We start from the raw sequence: 20817 nt of genomic DNA, 5'->3' as shown, positions 1-20817 counted from the left end.
AACGAATTTTCATTCGGTTTCACCATTGGAGAGAGGGCTCCACTACTGGCAAGAGGAAGGTTAAGCTGATTTTGATGAGAGTTTCACTGGAAGTTTGCCGGGAAAACTTTGTGACACACTAATTTCAACGCGGGCGAAGCCGCGGTCACAGCTAGTATACTATACTGATATATATATATATATATATATATATATATATATATATATATATATATATATATGTGTGTGTGTGTGTGTGTGTGTATATATTACTTATATATCGAATAGTAACTGGATAATTATTTTGATATCATACTTCTACATGATGATAATCTCAGGCAGAAAAAATTAAAAAGAATATTAAGAACTTGCCCATGAGACTGCATGTGGAATGTAGACTCAACAATAGGAAGGAATATTTATTTCTATCGTTGTGTCGGTCAATAATTTATCAGAGAAGAGCTTTGGCCTACATCTTAAAAAATTCCCGATTAGCTGCTGGATCAAGGGGCAGATGCAAAAGGCAGTACTGCTTGAGACGGCACGCATTATAAGGTACTCAATCTACTATAGGAATGAGAACATTTTTTTTTCAATTTTTTTTCTTTATTTATGTTTCAGTTGAACAAGAGAGCTTAACAGATACCAACAGTCTCTTATAAATTAGTAAATTCGTCATGCATCTAATCAAACTTTTAATTGGTTCACAAGCAACAGGTTTTTTTGAGAGAGACATTAGAAAAATATGGAACACAAATTGGTGAACTATACTTGATGAAGAACTATTCTATTCATAATTAATAAAAAAAATAAATAAAAATAAAAGCTCTGGCCCGGATCATATTCCGGCTATTTTTGTTGTAAACTGTGCGTCAAGTCTTTCCCGGCCCCTAAGCATTATTTTTAACAAATCCCTCTACAGTGGAATTTTTCCTTTAACATGGAAGAAAGCTAATGTCTCTCCAATCCCGAAAGGTGGGGATGCTAATAATATTCAAAACTACAGGCCTATTTCACTTTTACCCATTTTCGGTAAGTTGTTAGAGTCAGTTGTGTGTCCAATTTTAACCAATCATCTTAAACCTATATTAGTGTCGGAACAACATGGGTTTCGTGATAAAATGTCCACGATGACTAATCTCGCCACATACGTGACTGAAGTTACAGAAGCCATCGACAGAGGTGAACAAATTGATGCCATTTACGCTGATATTAGTAAGGCTTTTGATAGGGTAGACCATTCTTTACTTCTGAACAAATTAAGCCATGGGGGCATCCATGGAAACTTACTAAAATGGTTTTCATCATATCTGTCACCTAGGTTCCAAAAAGTTGTGGTTTGTGGCTATGAATCTAAGGAATTTGAAATAACATCTGGTGTTCCACAGGGCTCACATTTAGGTCCTATTCTTTTCTTGTTATTTATAAACGATTTGGCAAATGAAATTCGCCACTCAAATTTCTCTTTATTCGCGGATGATCTTAAAATTTTTAAAACGATTAAATGTGCATCTGACGCTGATTTGCTTCAAGAGGACTTGAGTCGTATTTCTGACTGGACATTAAATAATAAATTACCCCTTAATATTCAAAAGTGCAAGCATATTACATTCACTAAACAACGCAAACCTATTTTAACAAAATACCATGTCCAAAATGATTATTTAGACGTAGTCGATCAAATTCGGGATTTAGGAGTAATACTAGATAAAAAGTTATCCTTCACTGCTCACATTGATTCTATAGTCTCCAGGTCCTTTAAGATGCTAGGGTTTATATGGAGAAACTGTAAGAACTTTAAAAGTATATCTGCTCTAAAATGCACCTATAATGCCCTAGTTCGTTCCATCTTAGAATATTGTTCTAGTGTTTGGAACCCGCACTACCATTGTCATATTGGTCGAATTGAGTGTATACAGAAGAGATTTCTTTTCTACCTTGCGGTTCACCAAGGAAAAATAAGAGAACTGCATTCCTATGAGGATCGGTTAAAACACTTTAACATCACCACATTGGTCGATCGCCGTTGGATATCTGACCAAATCTTGTTGTACAAGATTTCTAGAGGCCTATTGGACTGTCCACGACTGTTGTCTCGGATTGGTTTTGTTGTTCCAAGGCGTAACTCTAGGATTGTTAACTTTAAGCCATTGTATGTCAAAGGATATAGAACCAACTTGGGCTTCAATAGCTTGTTGCCGAGAATCTGTCGGGATCATAACGTTTTTTATCAAAAAACAAAGATAGACATATTTCACAGTAGTTTTGGCGCATATAGAAAATTAGTCAAACATTTTAAAGCTCGTAACTTAACCTAAAAAATTATTCTCTAAACTTATCCTATAATTATTATTCTCTCGCTTTCATTATTTTGACTTAATGACTAAATGATGAAGCTGTGTTTGCCTGTAATTGGATCTACATCCTAACATGACGATTTTTATATACTGTACTCTTAATACTATATTTGATGTATATCTGTTGGTAAACCATTAAATAAAATAAAAAAAAAAAAATAAATAAAATAATTACAATGCCGCTTCATACTGCAAAACGCCTTATGGACATATTTTTAGAACCTAAAATTTAAATTTTAAGTAATAGCTGTCTTTTCCTAATCTTTGCATGAATGACTTGAAGAACACATTGAATTGACTAACAGTCCTTAATCGTAGTCAAAAATTAAAAAAAAATATATTCTATTAAGATTTGTAATGAAAAATGTGTAGCTTGTTAAAATTTTGTCGCGGACTTTAGATCTTCAATCGATTTAGCTAAAATTTTGTCTTTGTCACGCGTTTAGTTTGGATGACAATGCATGATGTGACATCATCCTAAATAACATCGTGGTACGCCTAAAATGGCGGAGTAGTCATTTTTATTACACTTCTACAATATGAGTATCAAATGAAAGGCGCTTTGAAACTTCTTTACTGAAAATAACTCGAAAAATAAATTTAATTTATTTTATTTCATTTTTATCTACAAAAGTAAATCTGGCGACAAGCTTTTATATCAAAAGAAAACTTTTTAAGGAAAAGTTTATTTTTTATTTTTAGCGCTTTTAAATTAAAAACTTTTCTGTTAAAAAGTTTTTACTTTTAATTTATTCCTTAATGATATATTATTTTTAACTATGTTTTCGAATAATTAAACATTCACTAAAAATACCACCACGATGTTAATTACCGTTGTTGAAAATTGATTAGAGTTGATTACTCTTCGATAACGATGACAAATATGCAATAATCATCAAACTATTACCCTTCAAAAATTTATCTCCTTGAAATAGACTGCTAAATTGTAATTATGGTATTATTATATCAATTATATGAATAAATATAGTCAATTATTTTAGATACTAGTATAATTTTATTGTAATCTATTTGTAATAAAAAATAAGACAAAAAATTAATCAACTTTGTTGCGTCTTCCTTTTGAGCGAGATCTTACAAAAAATTTACTACATACGTATTTAGATATGAGGTATAAGAATGTCAATTTTAGCATTATGACTAATAGTAGATCTAGGTACAGTTTTTGATACCAGCTGAAGTTCAGCGCTAAGGAGCGCAAGTGTGGAGCACCGTTGGATTTTATCACATGTTCGGTCCAGAACACCATCTCTTTTCCGGGAGACAGGATACGGTCATGGAATATATTAGACAGCTCTTTTGCATGTTGTTGATAGCTAAAAAATTAAGGCAGTATTTTCTAATTGGAACCAATAATCATTTTTTTTTATGAATTATATCACATAGAAAATTTACTTTAATGTTTTATCAAACCCGCAATACTATTAACCTCAGATACATATACAAATACACCGAATAGAATTAAAATTTACCTCGGATTCTCCATCATTTCCTTAATTGCAACTCTTAAATCATTAGCTATGCTATTACCAAAATTCACTCGTTTGGCAAAACCTTTTTCTACTGCTCTGGCGACGTTAATGTATTGGTCAGCAAAAAATGGTATTCCAATGATTGGCTTCCCCGAGTGCAATGCTTCTAATTTCGAAAGTAAGCCTCCGTGGGTGATAAAGAGCTTACAGTTCGGGTGAGCTAAATAAAGATGTATGTTAATTTAATCATATTATTCACATTTAAAAAAGATATGGCCTACAACCTTGTCTAAAAAGAATTTTTAAAAGAAATCTTGCGTAAGATTAATGTTTACCTAAAACGCTTTGTTGAGGTATCCACTGAATGATATGGACATTTTTTGGAAGATCTGACATGGATTCTTCAAATTTCCATACTACAGTCTCTTTCAACTCACTGAACATATTGACGAGTTCCCTTTTAATGGATTCAGGTAGTGCGCTGCTTTTAAGGTTGCTACCCAAACTAAAGTATATTACACCGTTTGGTGAATTCTCAAATATTTCTTTCAATTTCTAAAACAAAATGATCGAATTAATTTTGTATTCATTTAGTAATGTAGCTAATTGAATTTGATATTTCGAAATCCGTATTGATGTTGAATCTTTTAAAATTAGACGTGGAATATAAAATGCTAAATATTTTTTTTGTCTGTTTTACCTCTGGTAAGGGTTCAGCGGTGTCTTTGATGTGAAAACCACCAACATGTTTGAAATTTTGTGGCAAAGCAACATTATCCCCTGTAAGTATATGGGAGTTGCTGAGCACAAGAGACCCATTGTACTTGACGTTGTTGTAGTGAGGTAGTACTCTGCCCTTTTTGGCAACAATTGATCCATAAAGTTGCTTAAAATCTTCATTCCTTTTATCCTCGTTTACCCTAAGAATAGAAAAGGCGATTAAGTAAAACTTTTGGAAGTCACACAATTAGCTAATATATAAAAAAAGTTCGCTAATCGAATCGAATGAAGCTGATAAAACCGTGCAATTATGCTAATGAAGAAAATATGCTTTTAAAACAAAAAGCAATTTTTGATTTTCTTAAGGCAATTTCTGATTACCAAATATCATTTAAATCGTCTTACCAGTTGTAATACCATAATCTTGACATGCTCATCAGCCGATACACTCTGTCTAAAAATGTAAAAGAGTAGTCTACGGCCGTAGGCAAGAAAGTGTACGCTGGGTTCAAGTCTTCGTGTATAAGTGATACTACTGAACTATGCGGATCCATCGAAGATATCCAGACAAGAGGACAATTAAAAACTGAAGACAATCTTGAATAATAAAAATCAAAATTTTACATTATATTATGTTTACAATTCACAAAGGGAGGCCGCCTACTCGTCATCACCTACCTACATCTATACAAATAAATAAAATTGGAGTGTCTGTTTGTAATATTGAAATAACAGCTTTTTACTAAATGCATATGGATGTATACACGGTACATATATCAAAATAACATTTTTTACAATTTTTGTTTGCCTGTCTGTCTGTTTGTTCCGGCTAATCTCTGGAACAGCTGGACCGACTTTGACGAGACTTTCACTGGCAGATAGCTGATGAAGTAAGGAATAACTTAGGGTACTTAGAAATGTATTTATTTTATAGCTCTGCGAACTGAACAATAACTATTTTGTTAAATTCTACGCCGACGAAGTCGCGGGCATAGCTAGTGTGATATAAATTTCGCTGAAAGTTTATTGCATGTGCTAATTACTTCAGCCAAATTTAAACAGATTCTGAATTGAAAAAAAATTAAAGTAAATAGTTTTGCATCGAGCATTAACCTAGATTCAATATTTCGCAAGAATCGCATCGGATATCAATTCAGACTCTAAACGACATCAAAAACAGAAGGGGGTCTTAATTCAAACGTGTATTTTCACCTCATATCTAACAGGGTTTACCGATTTCGATGATTTTTTTTATTCACAAGCTGGTGCTTATTACGTAGTCTCATTTAAATTTGAGCGAGATCTGGCAAGAAGTTTTTGAATTATCCCCAAATAATGCGTATTTAAGTGACTTCGATTGTTCGATTACTTTGATGATGTTCTATTTTTATTACTTATCGATAATTTTTTTATTATTATTGGACCAAAATACAAAATTATAATTCAACTAGCTGCTGCCCGCGACGTCGTCTGCGTGAACGCTATACAGCACCAAAAATACCTACGATTATACCTTTTAAAATAACATTCATTTACCCGTTTCTTCTTTACATTTCATATCTACAGAAAAATCTCATAGATGGCGCTGCTTTAAAATTGTTTTGTCTACTTATATTCATTTAATTATGTTTATCGGCTTAGTTACTTACATTGCGTGATTTTTATAGTGTAAAGCTAGCTTATATAGCATGGTTATTAACATAATAATGCATCGTTAGATTACACGTTGTTACAGAATGCGTTGAGGAAATAAAGGTTCACTGCTCGTTCCCGGTAGGTGATAGCATGATAATATGTAGCCTATATGTTGACCCGACTTCTTAATATTATTCGTGCCAAATTTGAAGTAAATCCATGCAGTACTTTTTGAGTTTATCCCGGACATACATACAGACAAACAGACAAACAGACAAAAATTCTAAAAACTATATTTTTGGCTTCGGTATCGATTGTAGATCACACCCCAAGTATTCTTTTTAAAAAAATATTCATATTTTAACTATTTTAATAAACATAAAAATTATCTAGTAAGTGGGATTAGAAAAAGTTACCCGGATACGAATTCGTCGTACAACCATTCGGCTACAACAACGTCAAAGTTTTCGTTTGGATCATTCATAAATTTTTGCACAATGTCTAATTGAGCTGTATTCTTCCAAAGGTTTTCCATCATGGGTAAGAATAGAATATGGTTTTGCAAATGAACTTTTTTATCCATTATAACGTCGACGTTGAAAGCGCCTGCAACAGTGTAAAATATTAATTTAGAAAAAAATTGTACTAATGAAATAATTCAGAAAAAATAAGGAATTGTAGCTTTTATTTAGACTAGTGGTCGCCCTGTGGTCGAAATTCGACCATAATTAATTTAAATTATAAGTTTGAACATTATTAAGGTCTGCTGTTACTTAATTATTATTAATATTTCAATAATAATAAACAAAACAGTAATATGCGCGTGTGTGTCAAATACGTGTGTGATGTTATTTTTTTATTTATTTAATGTATTTTTTACTTCTTCTCTATATAACTAACTAAGCTACTAACTGACCTCGCAAACGTTGTTTTGCCATATATATTATTAACTCCCCTTAATACCCCCCCCCCCCCTTGTATTATAACATTTGTATGAAAAATAGATGTTGTCCGATTCTCAGATCTACCCGATATGCACACAAAATTTCATAAAAATAAGTCCAGCTTCGGAAGAGTATTGTAACTAACATTGTGACACGAGAATTTTATATATAGGATCTTTCACTGAATTTTTTTGTTCAATCACAACAAAATATAGCCTATGTCACTTCTGAATAGTGTAGCTTTCTGTTAGTGAAAGAATTTTCGTGATCAGATGAGTATTTGCGAAGGTTACACCCTACAAATAAATAAAGTTAGAAACTTTACCTCCTTATAATACTTATTAGTATAGATAAGTGTGCAAAATTTCATACTCCTCCGTCAGCACAATTTTCTTTAAAAGGAGTACAATGTTTTTGCTTCACGTATTTTAATATAAATGTACGTAAACCTGTTAAAACTTGTAAATCAAATATTCGTAATACATATATATTTATGACCATTAGTACGGTTTTCGTATTAGTGCTGATGTTAGACTTAGGACTACCTACAACTCACAAAAAGTAATTTAGCATAAAGTTCTATAATCTTTTATAGTAAAAATATATATATGACGAAAATAGTACCCATATTGATGAATTTGCTGTTTTCGGAAATGTCTATATTTCGAAGATTTTTTGAAGGACTCTTCACTGGAAATGGTGACAAGAAGGTAACCTAAAATGTGTAGAAGAAGTATTAACAAAACCATTTTTTATTTTTATATTGGAACGAAGTTCCTTACGGCAGGCTTGACATTTGGCTGGGCAACCGAACTGAAAAAAATGTGATACTAAAACCGTAAGAAAAATATATAACGGAAGTGAAGTAATATCAGTCACACGACTGTATAATATGACGTTTGTAAAATATTACTAGTAAACTTTTTTTTTTAAATTATTTATGTAATTTTATACTGTCGACAAAAATAAATAAAGACATATGTTTTTTATTTCACTTAATAGTTTGAATTATTATTGTTATTATTTTGTTTGATATATTTATTTACTTTTATGTACTTAATTAAAAACCAATCAACAAAATTAAAAAAAAATCAAGAAGTAGAAAATATATATAAAATTCAACATTTTTGTTGCTTCTATACTATCCGAAGGAACTTCGTTCCTACCTGGTGTCCCATGACACCACATAATTTTTTTATTTTTTCAATTAAGATACGTGTAATAACGTAGGCATAAAGAATATAATTTACAATCACTAATAATAAGATGCCACATAAAGTCATTCGAGTTTTACCGGACATAGGCATTGTCGACATTATCAGTAGGTAACTAGGTACATAATATATTCGACTTAATGTTGAAGTACCTACATCAAAACATTTATTAATTATATCATAATCGTCACACATCAATCGGTTAAACGTTGTATGCCGATAGACCGACCAACCCGTTTAATTTAATATATAAGATGAATTAGTTTAATAATACATATTTGAAATAAATAATAGTAACCTACCTCATGTCCAGCTTCCAATAAATGCCTTACATAGCCACCTATCAGAATTCCGTGACTTTTTCCTGGCAATGCGGATACGACCAAAATTTTGTACGCGCAGCAGCATTTTAATAATATAAAAAATATCAAATATTTTACTAATACCATCCTACCGGAATGCTGTGATAAGACTGACTGAACTATTCTCACAAATGTTTACATTTATCACACTCTATAACTATTAACCTTGGATTAACATCTCACTGAACTTATTTTAATTGTTGTAAGTTATTTAAATAGTCACACATTACAAGTAATTACAAATATAATTATTAATTTTTCTCTAATTTTTATTGTCACCTGTATTTTTTTATGTTTGTCACTTGATAACTTCTTGGATAGACCGATTTTAATGATTCTTTTATTTACCACAAACTGGTGCTTTCTCGTGTGGTCCCATTTAAATTAATCGAGATACGACAAGTACTTTTTTACCTCCGTAAGAACCGCCTGCACTCAACAACCTGTTAGTAAACTTATTGAAATAATTGCGTTTGCTCGCAAAGGGAAAAAAACCGACTTTAATTACAAAAGTAGTTGTCAGATCCCACACCACAATATCAAGACCACAAGACGAGCATCAGCTTCCGATTAAAACAAGAACCAAAATTATTTATAAACAAAAAACTGCCACTACCCTCCACTACCACTAGATAATATAGCTCACTACGTCATACGATAGTTCGAACCGAAGTAGTTTCTAACAACGCCATCTACGGCGCTATTAGATGGCGTTACGGCAACGAAGAGTACACACCGTTACATAAATATGCGTAACCAAAGATAACTCATTATATCTCGATCAAATTTAATAGGAACTACAAGACAAGCATTAGCTTTTGATTAAAACAATAATCATCAAAATCAGTATACCTAGTGAAAAAGTTATGCGATATATAAAAACGTAGATCGACGAAAAAATATTCGATAGGTTGTCCTATTTCATGATAAGTTGTGTTCATTTCTCTTTTGTATATGTTCGACATATTTCTTAAAATAATCATTTAAAAAAAATGTTACGAAGATTTAAGTTTTAACGATCGATTGCATTATTACAGCTGATTGATGATTATAACAGTAACAAAAGGTCAATAACATAACAATCAGAGTTAAAGAGGTAGTTTAGATAAACTATACGTGACGTTAGCAACAAACATCTTTTAAACTATCTCGGCACTAGTGAAATCCATTAACTAAAATTAATATAACGCATATCTAATTCGTTAAACATTTTTAATAAGAACTTTAATAGGCATAAAATAGTAGCTACTTGGTATAATGTCTGTAATGATATATAACGTGTGACAAGGTAATTTACGAATAATTGAAACAAGTTTTCTACGTGACATTGGCGAAATCATCTGTGCTCATTTCAGATAGATATCAGATAGATTATCAGTTATCAGATCTCAATAAATAAATCGAAAATTTATATGTGACCACATGACAAACATCAGCTTTCGATTAAATTAAAAATTATTAAAATCGGTACACCCAGTAAAAAGTTATTGCGGATTTTCAAGAAGTTCCCTCGATTTCTCTGGGATCCCATCATCAGATCCTGGTTTCCTTATCATGGTACCAAACTAGGGATATCCCCTTTCCAACAAAAAAAGAATTATCAAAATCGGTATACCCAGTAAAAAGTTATTGCGGATTTTCAAGAGTTTCCCTCGCTTTCTCTGGGATCCCATCATCAGATCCTGGTTTCCTTATCATGGTACTAAACTTGGGATATCTCCTTTCCAACAAAAAAAGAATTATCAAAATCGGTACATCCAGTAAAAAGTTATGCGGTATAATACAACGTAGGTCGACGAAAAAAGCGTCAAGTAAAAATGCATTATTAGATATAGCTCGAAAAGTAGTTGTTAGATCTCAAATAAATTTAAATGGGACCAATTGGCACACACCACCTTTCGATTAAAAAAAATTGTCGAAATCGGTCCACACGGTCAAAAGTTCTGATGTAACAAACATAAAAAAAAATACAGTCGAATTGAGAACCTCCTCCTTTTTTGGAAGTCGGTTAATAACCAGAGATTTGACTTTTTGTAGTAGATAGTGCGGTGACGTGCCTGGCAAATCCAATGAGTTTAAAAACTCTGTTGAATAATTTACAGCTTCGTTAGCATCGCAAACTGTCTCGATCAATTAATATCTTGAAATACTGTTATCGTAAATCGTTGATGTCCACATATTTGTCTGCCAAAATGACTCTTTCTAACCATATACCGAGACCTAAACTGGAACCCCCAAAAAAAGCGCAAACGTGGCCGTCCAACAGAAACCTGGCGGTGGACCATCATTGACGAAGCCGAGGCCATCGGAAAGACCTGGAGTGAGATCAAGCGAGATGCTCAGGACCGCTCGGGATAAAGATACACTGTGGACGCCCTCTGCCCAGCCCCAGACACAGGAACCTGATACAATATAACACAAAATGACTTTCTAAAAGGCACTACTTATAATCATTGATGATAATATGGAAACAACTAAAATCATAAAGATAAATCAAGTAAGATAGAACTTCCGTGTCATAGTATGTAAAATAGTTCTCTTATGATAACCATTGGGTCAACTGTTACATACCAATGTAAATAATTGTAACTAATCTATGACTATTATTCTTAATGATGTTTCATATTTTATCACCATTTTATTTACAACAGAATGTCAAAAGTCGAGTGAATAGAATATTTAACGTTGTTAGCAGTTATATATATATTTGTTTCTTTAGACATTTGTTGCCAATTTTGGTGGTCACTCACAAATTTAATCTCGCAAATAAATTAATGGCGAGTTATAAAATAACCAGCACTTTCCCGTAGGCCCATCAATGTTTCAACTAACAAACTAAAAGATTTGTTTTACTCAGGCAGATAAATCAAGTTTGATGATAAATTTGTACTGATATTTATTGTACTGATATATAATATATCAGTACAAAGTATAATAAATGATAGTGATAATGATACATATATATATTATTAGTTTGTATTGATATTTTGTACCTTGATACCGTTATCTGTCATATAACTATCTCAAATTTATTAGCAATCGATTAAATTATTGTTTTACCATTCGTTTATACGAATCCACATTATTACACTATGTTGTTTGAAAAATCGTACATGAGTTTATAAAAAAACAATACCCACTACAATTTTGGTAACAATTCATTCTCACGGTATTTTCAGTTGTATTAAAAATGTTTACAGATCTAATTTCAATCCTATCGTAAATTACAACACAATCTCCAGAAGTTTTAATTTCAATGTTTAATATTTATTATTAATATGTATTATTAAATTTGAATAATAATGTATATACACAAAAAGGAATCTTCAAAATGCGCGTAACTTCCTGTATGACTGTTATTGTCAGCCATATATATTATACCATACATCAAACAAAACTCGATATAATTACAAAATAACATGGTACAAAATTCACCGAAGTCGGTAGCAGCATATAAAAATAATGTACATACTAGTTTCGTAAAAATATACGCATCCATTTTAAAATTTCAGAAAGTTTCTTTATTTTTAACATTCGCAAATTCATAACAGGTTGGTTTTTAATTTCAAGTTGGCTTAAGTTTTCAACAGTCTTACTTTATCACTTACATATACATGAAAACTTAAACCCAGCATCTACCATTCATTGTACTTCCGTAGACTTAATCTCTTAATTTTTTTGACAGAGTATATCAGCTGATGAGCATGTCTTGAGTATGGTATTAGAAATGATAAGATACGGAACCACTTATTTTACGACTTCCAAATAAGGAGGAGGTTCTCAGTGCGATTGTACTTTTTTAATGTATGTTACATCAGAACTTATGACTGGGTGAACTGATTTTGATAATTTTTATTGTTTTAATCAAAAGGTCGTGCGTGTCGTGTAGTATATTTAAATTTAATTGAGATCAAACAAGTAATTTTTAAGTTATATCTAATAATGCGTATTTCCTTGACTATTTTTTCGTCTACATGCTTTATATAATACATCATTACTTTTTACTGGTTAAACCGATTTTGATAATTTTTGTTTTAGTCAAAAGCTGATGCTTGTCGTATAATGTCATTTAAATTTGATCGAGATCTGATGACTACTTTTTGTGTAATCTTTGATAACGCGCTTTTACTTGATTATTTTTTCGTCTACTTACGTTTGTATTACTTGCCGATGTAATTGAAGTCGGTATTTTTTCGTCTGCGAGCAAACACAATTATTAGACTCCAAATTGGCAAATAAGCATACGGCCCACCTGAGGGTAAATCCACGTACGAACGGGTGGACCGTATAGGTACTTGTTGCTACTATCTTGCTATGCCGCTATCTCTAGCAGTCTATGGAAGGTTTGAAGCACATTGTAAACATTTCAGATCCTAACTCTTGATAAGATCATCACAATCATTATAATACTAGAAACTCAGTTTCCCATATTATTCAGTTAAAAAAATCTTTAAAATTACTACGATCAAAAAATTATTATAGATACGGCTAGTCAAAAATTTTATTAAAATATTTTAGAATCCTGGCTCCTAGAAAGGAGGTGGTATAATGGATTGAAGATTTTTTTATATATCAATGGGATTGAACAATAATTTTATTGTACAGTATAATCTGGCGATTACTAAATCTAATTAATTGTATTATTATTTGTAGCCCGCTAATGGTGACGTGAGTTTAACTTACGTAGTTGTTATGGTATATAGGTTTTTTTTAAATATTTATTTAATTTTTATTAATATTAAATTCAAAATATAATAATAAAAAATAAAACAGTTTATGCGAAGACTATGAAGGAACGATAAATAATAATAATAATAATAATAATATTTTTTATTGCACATCATTAAAAGATACAAACAAAAATAAGTATAATTAGAGGAAGATGTACAAAGGCGGTATTATAACTAAAAGAGCGATTTCTTCCAGATAACCTTTGGGTATAGGACAGCGCATAGAAAAGCGAAATAAACGCTATGATTAAATAATAAAAATATCGTCTTCACGTTAACATGTTACTCCATATGAACGATGTATTATATATGATGATTGAATAAAATATGCATGACTAACTGATTGATTTACGTGAAATTAATATTTAGTTTGAGGTCACTCGTTAGTAAGAATTTGTTAGTTCCAACTGAAAAGTTTTTCTTCTATTTCAATAAAATGAATTTATTGAAAATATTAAATAAAATGAATTTCAATTGTTTCAATTAACTCAAGTTTTGGTCTTAAAAAGTTAAATTGTCTGAAAGGCTTGGAACATGAGGTAGTCTGAGGTAGGGCACAGCAGGAATTCCCTGCTCAAAATATGGAGCAGCCCGACTGGCGTAGTACCTCGACCTTACAGAAGATCACAGCTAAATAATACTGTTTTCAAACAGTATTGTGTTCCTGTTGGTGAGTAAGGTGACCAGAGCTCCTGGGGGGGATTGGGGATTGGGTCGGCAACGCGCTTGCGATGCTTCTGGTGTTGCAGGCGTCTATAAGCTACGGTAATCGCTTACCATCAGGTGAGCCGTACGCTTGTTTGCCGACCTAGTGATATTTAAAAAAAAAAAAACATAAATGTTATTACTAGCTTTACCCGTGCGAACTAAATAAGTATCATAATTATCACTTTACAAATTCCAATAAGAATTTATACGTGAGTTGATTTGAAATTAAACAAAAAATTTACCGACCGTCAATCATGTTGACGTTGTTTCAAAATTAAAGTCGTCATATAGGTATATAATTTTAATAATTAATTAATTTATAAAAACATGGTAAATTTTTCAGTTGTTGATGCCGGTAGGGCAAACAAATTATCTATGAAATTATATATAATTTACGTGAAGTAATTGTGAGGTTTTTTTCTAAAAAGGGAGGCAAACGTCTTAGCCTTAGCGTATTAATATATGATACATATTTGTCATTAATAACTATTATTACGCGATAAATAAAAATAAAAAGGATTACGTAAGTTGCTGATTTTCAATCGCGATACGATTGTAACAGTAGAATACTCCTCATTCACTTATATCGTCATTGTTTTATTTTGACGACTTTAGTTTTCGGTTAAACTCATATGATACTTAAATATATATTTTTTGTGTTTTTTACATTATATTTACAAATCAAAACTTCACTTCAGCCTATTGCAGTCCACTGCTGGACATAGGCCTTCACAAGTTCGCGTGAAAGATGGCGTGAACTATATTTTAAATCCAATTATGTCGTGCTGTGTGGCTACGGCACTAAAGAATTTAGCCACCCCCTCTCTTCCCGTGGGTGTCGTAAAAGGCGACTAAGGGATAACAAGAATCCACAATCACCTTGGAACTTAAGAAGCCGACCGATGGCGGGATAACCATCCAACTGCTGGCTTTGAAATACACAGGCCGAAGTCGGGCAGCAGCGTCTTTGGTGCGACAAAGCCAGTACTGCGGTCACCAACCCGCCTGCCCAGCGTGGTGACTATGGGCAAAACACATGAGTTCACGTTATTTTTGACGTAAGCTTGTGGAGGCCTATGTCCAGCAGTGGACTGTATAGGCTGTAATGATGATGATGATGAATTATGTCGTAAAAGTACGAATAAACCACCAAACGTTTTAAAATTACAATATTAAAACAACTTCTTCCATGTCATGATGATTATGTACAAAACGTTAACGAATCTTATTCTCATTCATTACGCCGATAACATTATCAATGTTTACGTCTGTGTTTTCCAGTAGTTATCCGGTCTCATATATTTTATATATTTCGTTTTATGGAGACAGATCAATGAATTGATTTATTAACCGACTTCAAAAAAGGAGGAAGTTAATCAATTCGATCGTTTTAAATATATATATAAACATTATGAATGTTGGTGGATAACTTCGTCATTTATAAACCGATTTTTATAATTCTTTTTTGTTGCAAAGGAGATATTCCAAGTGTGCTACCATGATAAGGAAACCAGGATCTGATGATGAAATCCCAGAGAAATCGAGGGAAACCCTCGAAAATCCTAGTGACGGCTAGTGAGTTCGTTAATTTTTAACCGAATTCCAAAAAAGGAGGAGGTTCTCAATTCGACTGTATTTTTTTTATGTATGTTACATCAGAACTTTTGACCGTGTGGACCGATTTCGACAATTTTTTTTTCAATCGAAAGGTGGTGTGTGTCAATTGGTCCCATTTAAATTTATTTGAGATCTAACAACTACTTTTCGAGTTATATCTAATAATGCGTTTTTACTTGATGCTTTTTTCGTCGACCTACGTTGTATTATACCGCATAACTTTCTACTGGATGTACCGATTTTGATAATTCTTTTTTTGTTGGAAAGATATCCCTAGTTTAGTTCCATGATAAGGAAAATAGAATCTGATGATGGAATCCCAGAGAAATCGAGGGAAACTCTTAAAAATCCGCAATAACTTGTTACTGGGTGTACCGATTTTGATAATTCTTTTTTGTTGGAAAGAAGATATCCCTAGTTTAGTACCATGATAAGGAAACCAGGATCTGATGATGGGATCCCAGAGAAATCGAGGGAAACTCTTGAAAATCCGCAATAACTTTTTACCGGGTGTACCGATTTTGATAATTTTTAATTTAATTAAAAGCTGATGTTTATCATGTGGTCACATATAAATTTTATCGAGATCTGATAACTACTTTTTGAGTAATCTTTGATAACGCGTAGTTACTTGACTATTTTTTCGTCGATCTACGTTGTATTTACTTGTCGATGTAATTGAAGTCGGTTTTTTTTTCGTTTGTGAGCAAACACAATTATTTTCATCTACTTACGTTGTATTACTTGTCGATGTAATTGAAGTCGGTTTTTTTTTCGTTTGTGAGCAAACACAATTGTTTACATATTATCCTACTATCATTTTTGGTATTCTATTAATATTTCCCTTAACTGTATTGAGCTTGAATTTAATAATTTAATTTGTTTTTAACGTAATATGGCAGGTCAAACAAATAATCGAATTTTATTAGTAAGGAAGATATTTTTGAAATCAACCCAGCGTGAAGGAAGATTGTGAAGGAGGAAGAAGAACACAGAAGACATTATTATTACAAAGCAGAGTAAGAACTGTACTTGTCTGCTGTCTTAACTCGAATATCATCCGCAACTTTAACAATGTACTAACCGTACCATAGCATACAGTATTATATAATATCTACCAGGACAAAAAAAAAACGAATTGAAATCATTGTAGTAGACTACGTACTATATTGTTGGTGGTATCCCCACACATTTAGTCGTTCTACGTACTTCAGTTGAAAATAAAACAATAATTGAAAAATAAATTATATAATAAATAATTATGAGAACAAATAAACATATATTTTTATTTCAAATTGAACAATTTTGTTATATTATACAAGTATGTATACCTAATTTTGTAAGTATGTATACCTAATTTTGTTTCTTTTTATCACTTTTATTAAATTGCTTCATTTTTCGAATTATCTTCTTAAAAGCAAAGGTAACACTGATCTTAATTATATATAATGTTGCTATAATAATAAAAATAAGGTCTAGGCATAGTATTTTAAATAGAGGTACATCCAATGCGGGTGATCGAAAATGCCTTGCTCCACCGGTCTTCACCACGAATTCTACCCAATGTACTAAATTTTTGGCTGGCTCTACCGCCCTGTTGTGATAAACTATTGATAATTCTTTAAGTTTTGCATTATATCTGTAAAACGAAAATTCGAAAGTAATTTTTTTGCGTTATGATTATGTTTCTATTGTAATTTACACATATTAAGTACTGTCTACTGACAATACTAGCTGCTTCTTTTCTGAATATTTAGATAAGGCTTGCATAATAATTATTTTTAAGTTCTACCACAGCAATTACTTCTTTGGACAAGTCTAAGAATAGTAAGAACTCGATATATCTGTTACTACTTACTTGGGATCTCCGAGTATATCATCAATAGCAATTTTAATATCATCCGCCATTGTGTACGACAGATCTACTCTTTTAGCATATCCCTTAGCTACTGCTTTATCTATATTGCTAAATTGATCTCCAAAGACTGGAATTCCAATAATTGGTTTACCAAAATGTACAGTTTCAGTCGTCGAAAGTAGACCACCGTGGGTTATGAAAAGAATACAATTGGGATGATCTGAAAAAAATAACATACTTAACTCGTGTATTGTGTCGTTTTAATTTTATGTCCTAAATGTATATAAGTTCTAAACTATTAAGCAACAAATTATATTCCTATATTTATTACTTACTTAAAATGCTTGGTTGGGGTGCCCATTTCAAAATGTGAACATTGTTAGGTTTATTTGGCAAATCATCCTCGAATTTCCACAAGACGGTTTGTTTCAGGCTTCCGAACATTTTTAAAAAGCTTTGCTTGAGTTCATCTGGCATCGTTTGACTGTTAAGATTGGAACCCATGCTAAAGTAAATAACACCATGCTTTGCATTGTCCATAATTTTCTTCAATTCCTATGCAACAAAAAGATCTATTGGTAAAATTAATTTTAAAATGAACTACTTAGAATAACTGTCTCTTAACGATTCTACGCTTGTCCTACCTCAGGTAATGGCTTCACATTTGTGTCAATATGGTAGCCACCAATATTGATGTAGTTAGCTGGCAATGCCATTGTCCTGCCAAGAGACTCATGTGAATTTCCGAGAACCAAAGACACGTTATAACGCAACTCTTCAAAGCTCGGTACAGGATAGCCACGTTTGCGAATAATAGGCACCAATATACGTTCATAATCTTCATTTTCCCTTGGATTTACTAAACTGTTAATGTTAAACAACTATAAAATTATATTGTTTAGTGATTTTATGAAAGAACATTAAGATAAATTTAACATTTAAAGTAACAAAAGTATTAGTTGATTGGCAAATTAACACTTAAAGAATTTTCAATTTCAATGCGCTAATTTATGAGAGAGGAACAGTACTTATATAAACAGTTACAGAGAAAAGTCAATCAATTTTAGAAGCGCGTAAATTTAACTTACTATTTATCTGCAACAATTTGTTTAATTAGAGATCCCAGCTCCTGCAATCTTTGATAATAGCTAAGTGGTGTATTTGCAGATAATGAATCTAGAACATACACTGGGTTAGACATTTCATGAATAGATCTTAGTACTTTCCAATGCGGGTCTACAGACGAAAACCAAATGTAAGGACATCGATAAATTGCTGACAATCTGAAAGAGACAAAAAAAATTATCCTGACGTAATATTTATTAAAAACTAACTGGTCTAACTGATGTCTTGGCTACAAGTACTGAAATAAAGTTGGTATAGTTAAAAAAAAAATTAAAATATTGTTCCTAAAAAAGTATTTATCATGTATGTGAGTCTAGATCCGAACTAGACCGATGACCTGCACGCGTCTAATTATTGGATAAAATTATTTTATATCTATTTCATGATATTAAACAATAGATTGGGAACGGGTTGGTTAAAAATCCTGGCCACACTTTTTATATAACTAGGTCGGCTAATAGATACTGCATAGCTTACAGGTGTCTGCAACTCCAGAAGCATCGCAAGCCCATTGCCAACCCTACCCCTGATCCCTCCCAGGAGCTCTGGCCACCTCAATCACCTCAATTACTGGACCGTCATTCCATAATTTTGAGAACTCTGATTGGCCACAACGTCTACTTCCTTTTGCCCTTAAATTAGGTGTTTGTGCTTATCGAGTTTAAACAATTATTCTTTCAAGGGCGCCAACTGTGTGGCGACTGACAATTATATTGCGAAAAATGCTAAGATTACTTTTTTAACCTTTACTTTTTTTAACTTTCCAATTCACCACGAAACTTTCTGAGTAATTTTTTCCATTGCAACCTTTCTAACAATCACAAAAAACACACAAACAGATAGAAAAGAAAAGCGAAAGATAAGCGAAATCCGTCTAACTGTTCACGCGTGACTAAAGAAAGAATGTAGCTATTCATTTTATATATATATATACATAAGATATGTAATTTATGTTATGATAATCGTTGAACTTATCTTTTAATTTTCACTGAAAATTATGATTTCATAACGTTAAAAAAAAAGTCTCACCCAACGTATAAATCATACATCATCCATTCACCGATAATAACATCAAACTCTTGAGTTGGATTTTCTAGAAGCTTTTGAACTGAAGAATGCTTTAAGGTCTCTTCAGCAAGGGTTGCCATCATATTAATCAATATTGTTATACTATTCATACCCATTTGCGAGCCATTGTCTAAGAATAATTTTAAACTTATTTCTGAAACTACAAATTAAGAGTACACGAATAAATTATACAGATATCATATATCTATAAATGAGATACAATAAAATAATATTTTAAAGGATTCATAATGACAATAACTTCATTATAACAAATCAATGATACGGACCATTAAATAGGCGAGTATTAGAACTAACGTCGATCTCTTTGACTCCAGCCATTGGTTTTTCATGGGGTACAGCTGTAATGTATGTTATCTGAGAATGAAAAATTGGTCAAATCAGATTAGAACGTGTGGGCGATAATCAGTTGAGTTAGGGATGAGAATGAGAAGCTCACAAAAAAGTCCGCAGCTAAGTAGAATTATTTTCTTTGCTTTATACAGCTGGTCAAATATTTCTTGTATTTATGACATGCATAATAAGAGTTTTTGACCATACCATATTTTATTTATGTTGTGGCTAATCAACATGTATTACAAAAAAAAAGCAGTGCAACGGCAGGATGTTCATATTTTGTAGATGTCTAGTTGTTTTAAAATACAACCGTGTCCACAATATGTACAATACAATATGTACGTTACTCTAGAATAAAAGCCCCTTTGAGTGTTATCATATACCATATATCATAGCATTCACAGGGTATCAATAATAAATAATCTAGAAATGATTACCTCGTGACCAGCTTGAGACAAATGTCTTACGAGTCCATCGCCGAGAATAGAATGACTCCGAGCCGGCATAGGACTCACCAGCAAAATCTTATAAGCTTCAGTCAATGGTAACGCTAAAATATTGATTGTAAGTAATAGTATAAAAAGAGTACGACGCGTCATCGTTTTCAAATCACTATCACCTAAAACAAACAGAGTTAAGATTTCTTAAGATAGAAC

At 32.1% G+C, this 20817-nt stretch overlaps 1 protein-coding gene across 1 annotated transcript; it reads right to left on the bottom strand.

Moving 5' to 3' along the window:
• Positions 1-3331: 3331 nt before the first annotated feature.
• LOC123664229 (UDP-glycosyltransferase UGT5-like) lies at positions 3332-20760 on the bottom strand. Its single transcript, XM_045598822.1, has 15 exons — positions 20599-20760; positions 20095-20182; positions 19769-19967; positions 18703-18897; positions 18259-18478; positions 17950-18169; positions 17615-17834; positions 17112-17395; positions 10972-11103; positions 6598-6787; positions 4952-5143; positions 4527-4746; positions 4162-4381; positions 3827-4046; positions 3332-3670 (listed from the first exon to the last, which is right to left on the bottom strand). The coding sequence occupies exons 1-15, from the start codon at positions 20758-20760 to the stop codon at positions 3391-3393; spliced, it is 3042 nt and encodes a 1013-aa protein (XP_045454778.1). The 3' UTR covers positions 3332-3390.
• Between the last annotated feature and the right edge of the window lie 57 nt (positions 20761-20817).

This window comes from Melitaea cinxia, chromosome 21 (assembly GCF_905220565.1).
Source record: "Melitaea cinxia chromosome 21, ilMelCinx1.1, whole genome shotgun sequence".
NCBI lineage: Eukaryota > Metazoa > Arthropoda > Insecta > Lepidoptera > Nymphalidae > Melitaea > Melitaea cinxia.
This window is presented reverse-complemented; position numbering and strand designations above follow the sequence as displayed.

Bases quoted from the DNA above. Each gene is read 5' to 3' on its own strand.
- LOC123664229 (XM_045598822.1), bottom strand. From the start codon at position 20,760: ATGACGCGTCGTACTCTTTTTATACTATTACTTACAATCAATATTTTA. The intron at 18,898-19,768 runs GTGAGACTTTTT...TGTCTCTTTCAG, and splicing joins ATGTATGATTTATACGTTGG to ATTGTCAGCAATTTATCGAT. The intron at 6,788-10,971 runs GTTTCTGTTGGA...ACACTGTTGCAG, and splicing joins CAATGATGGTCCACCGCCAG to GCGCTTTCAACGTCGACGTT.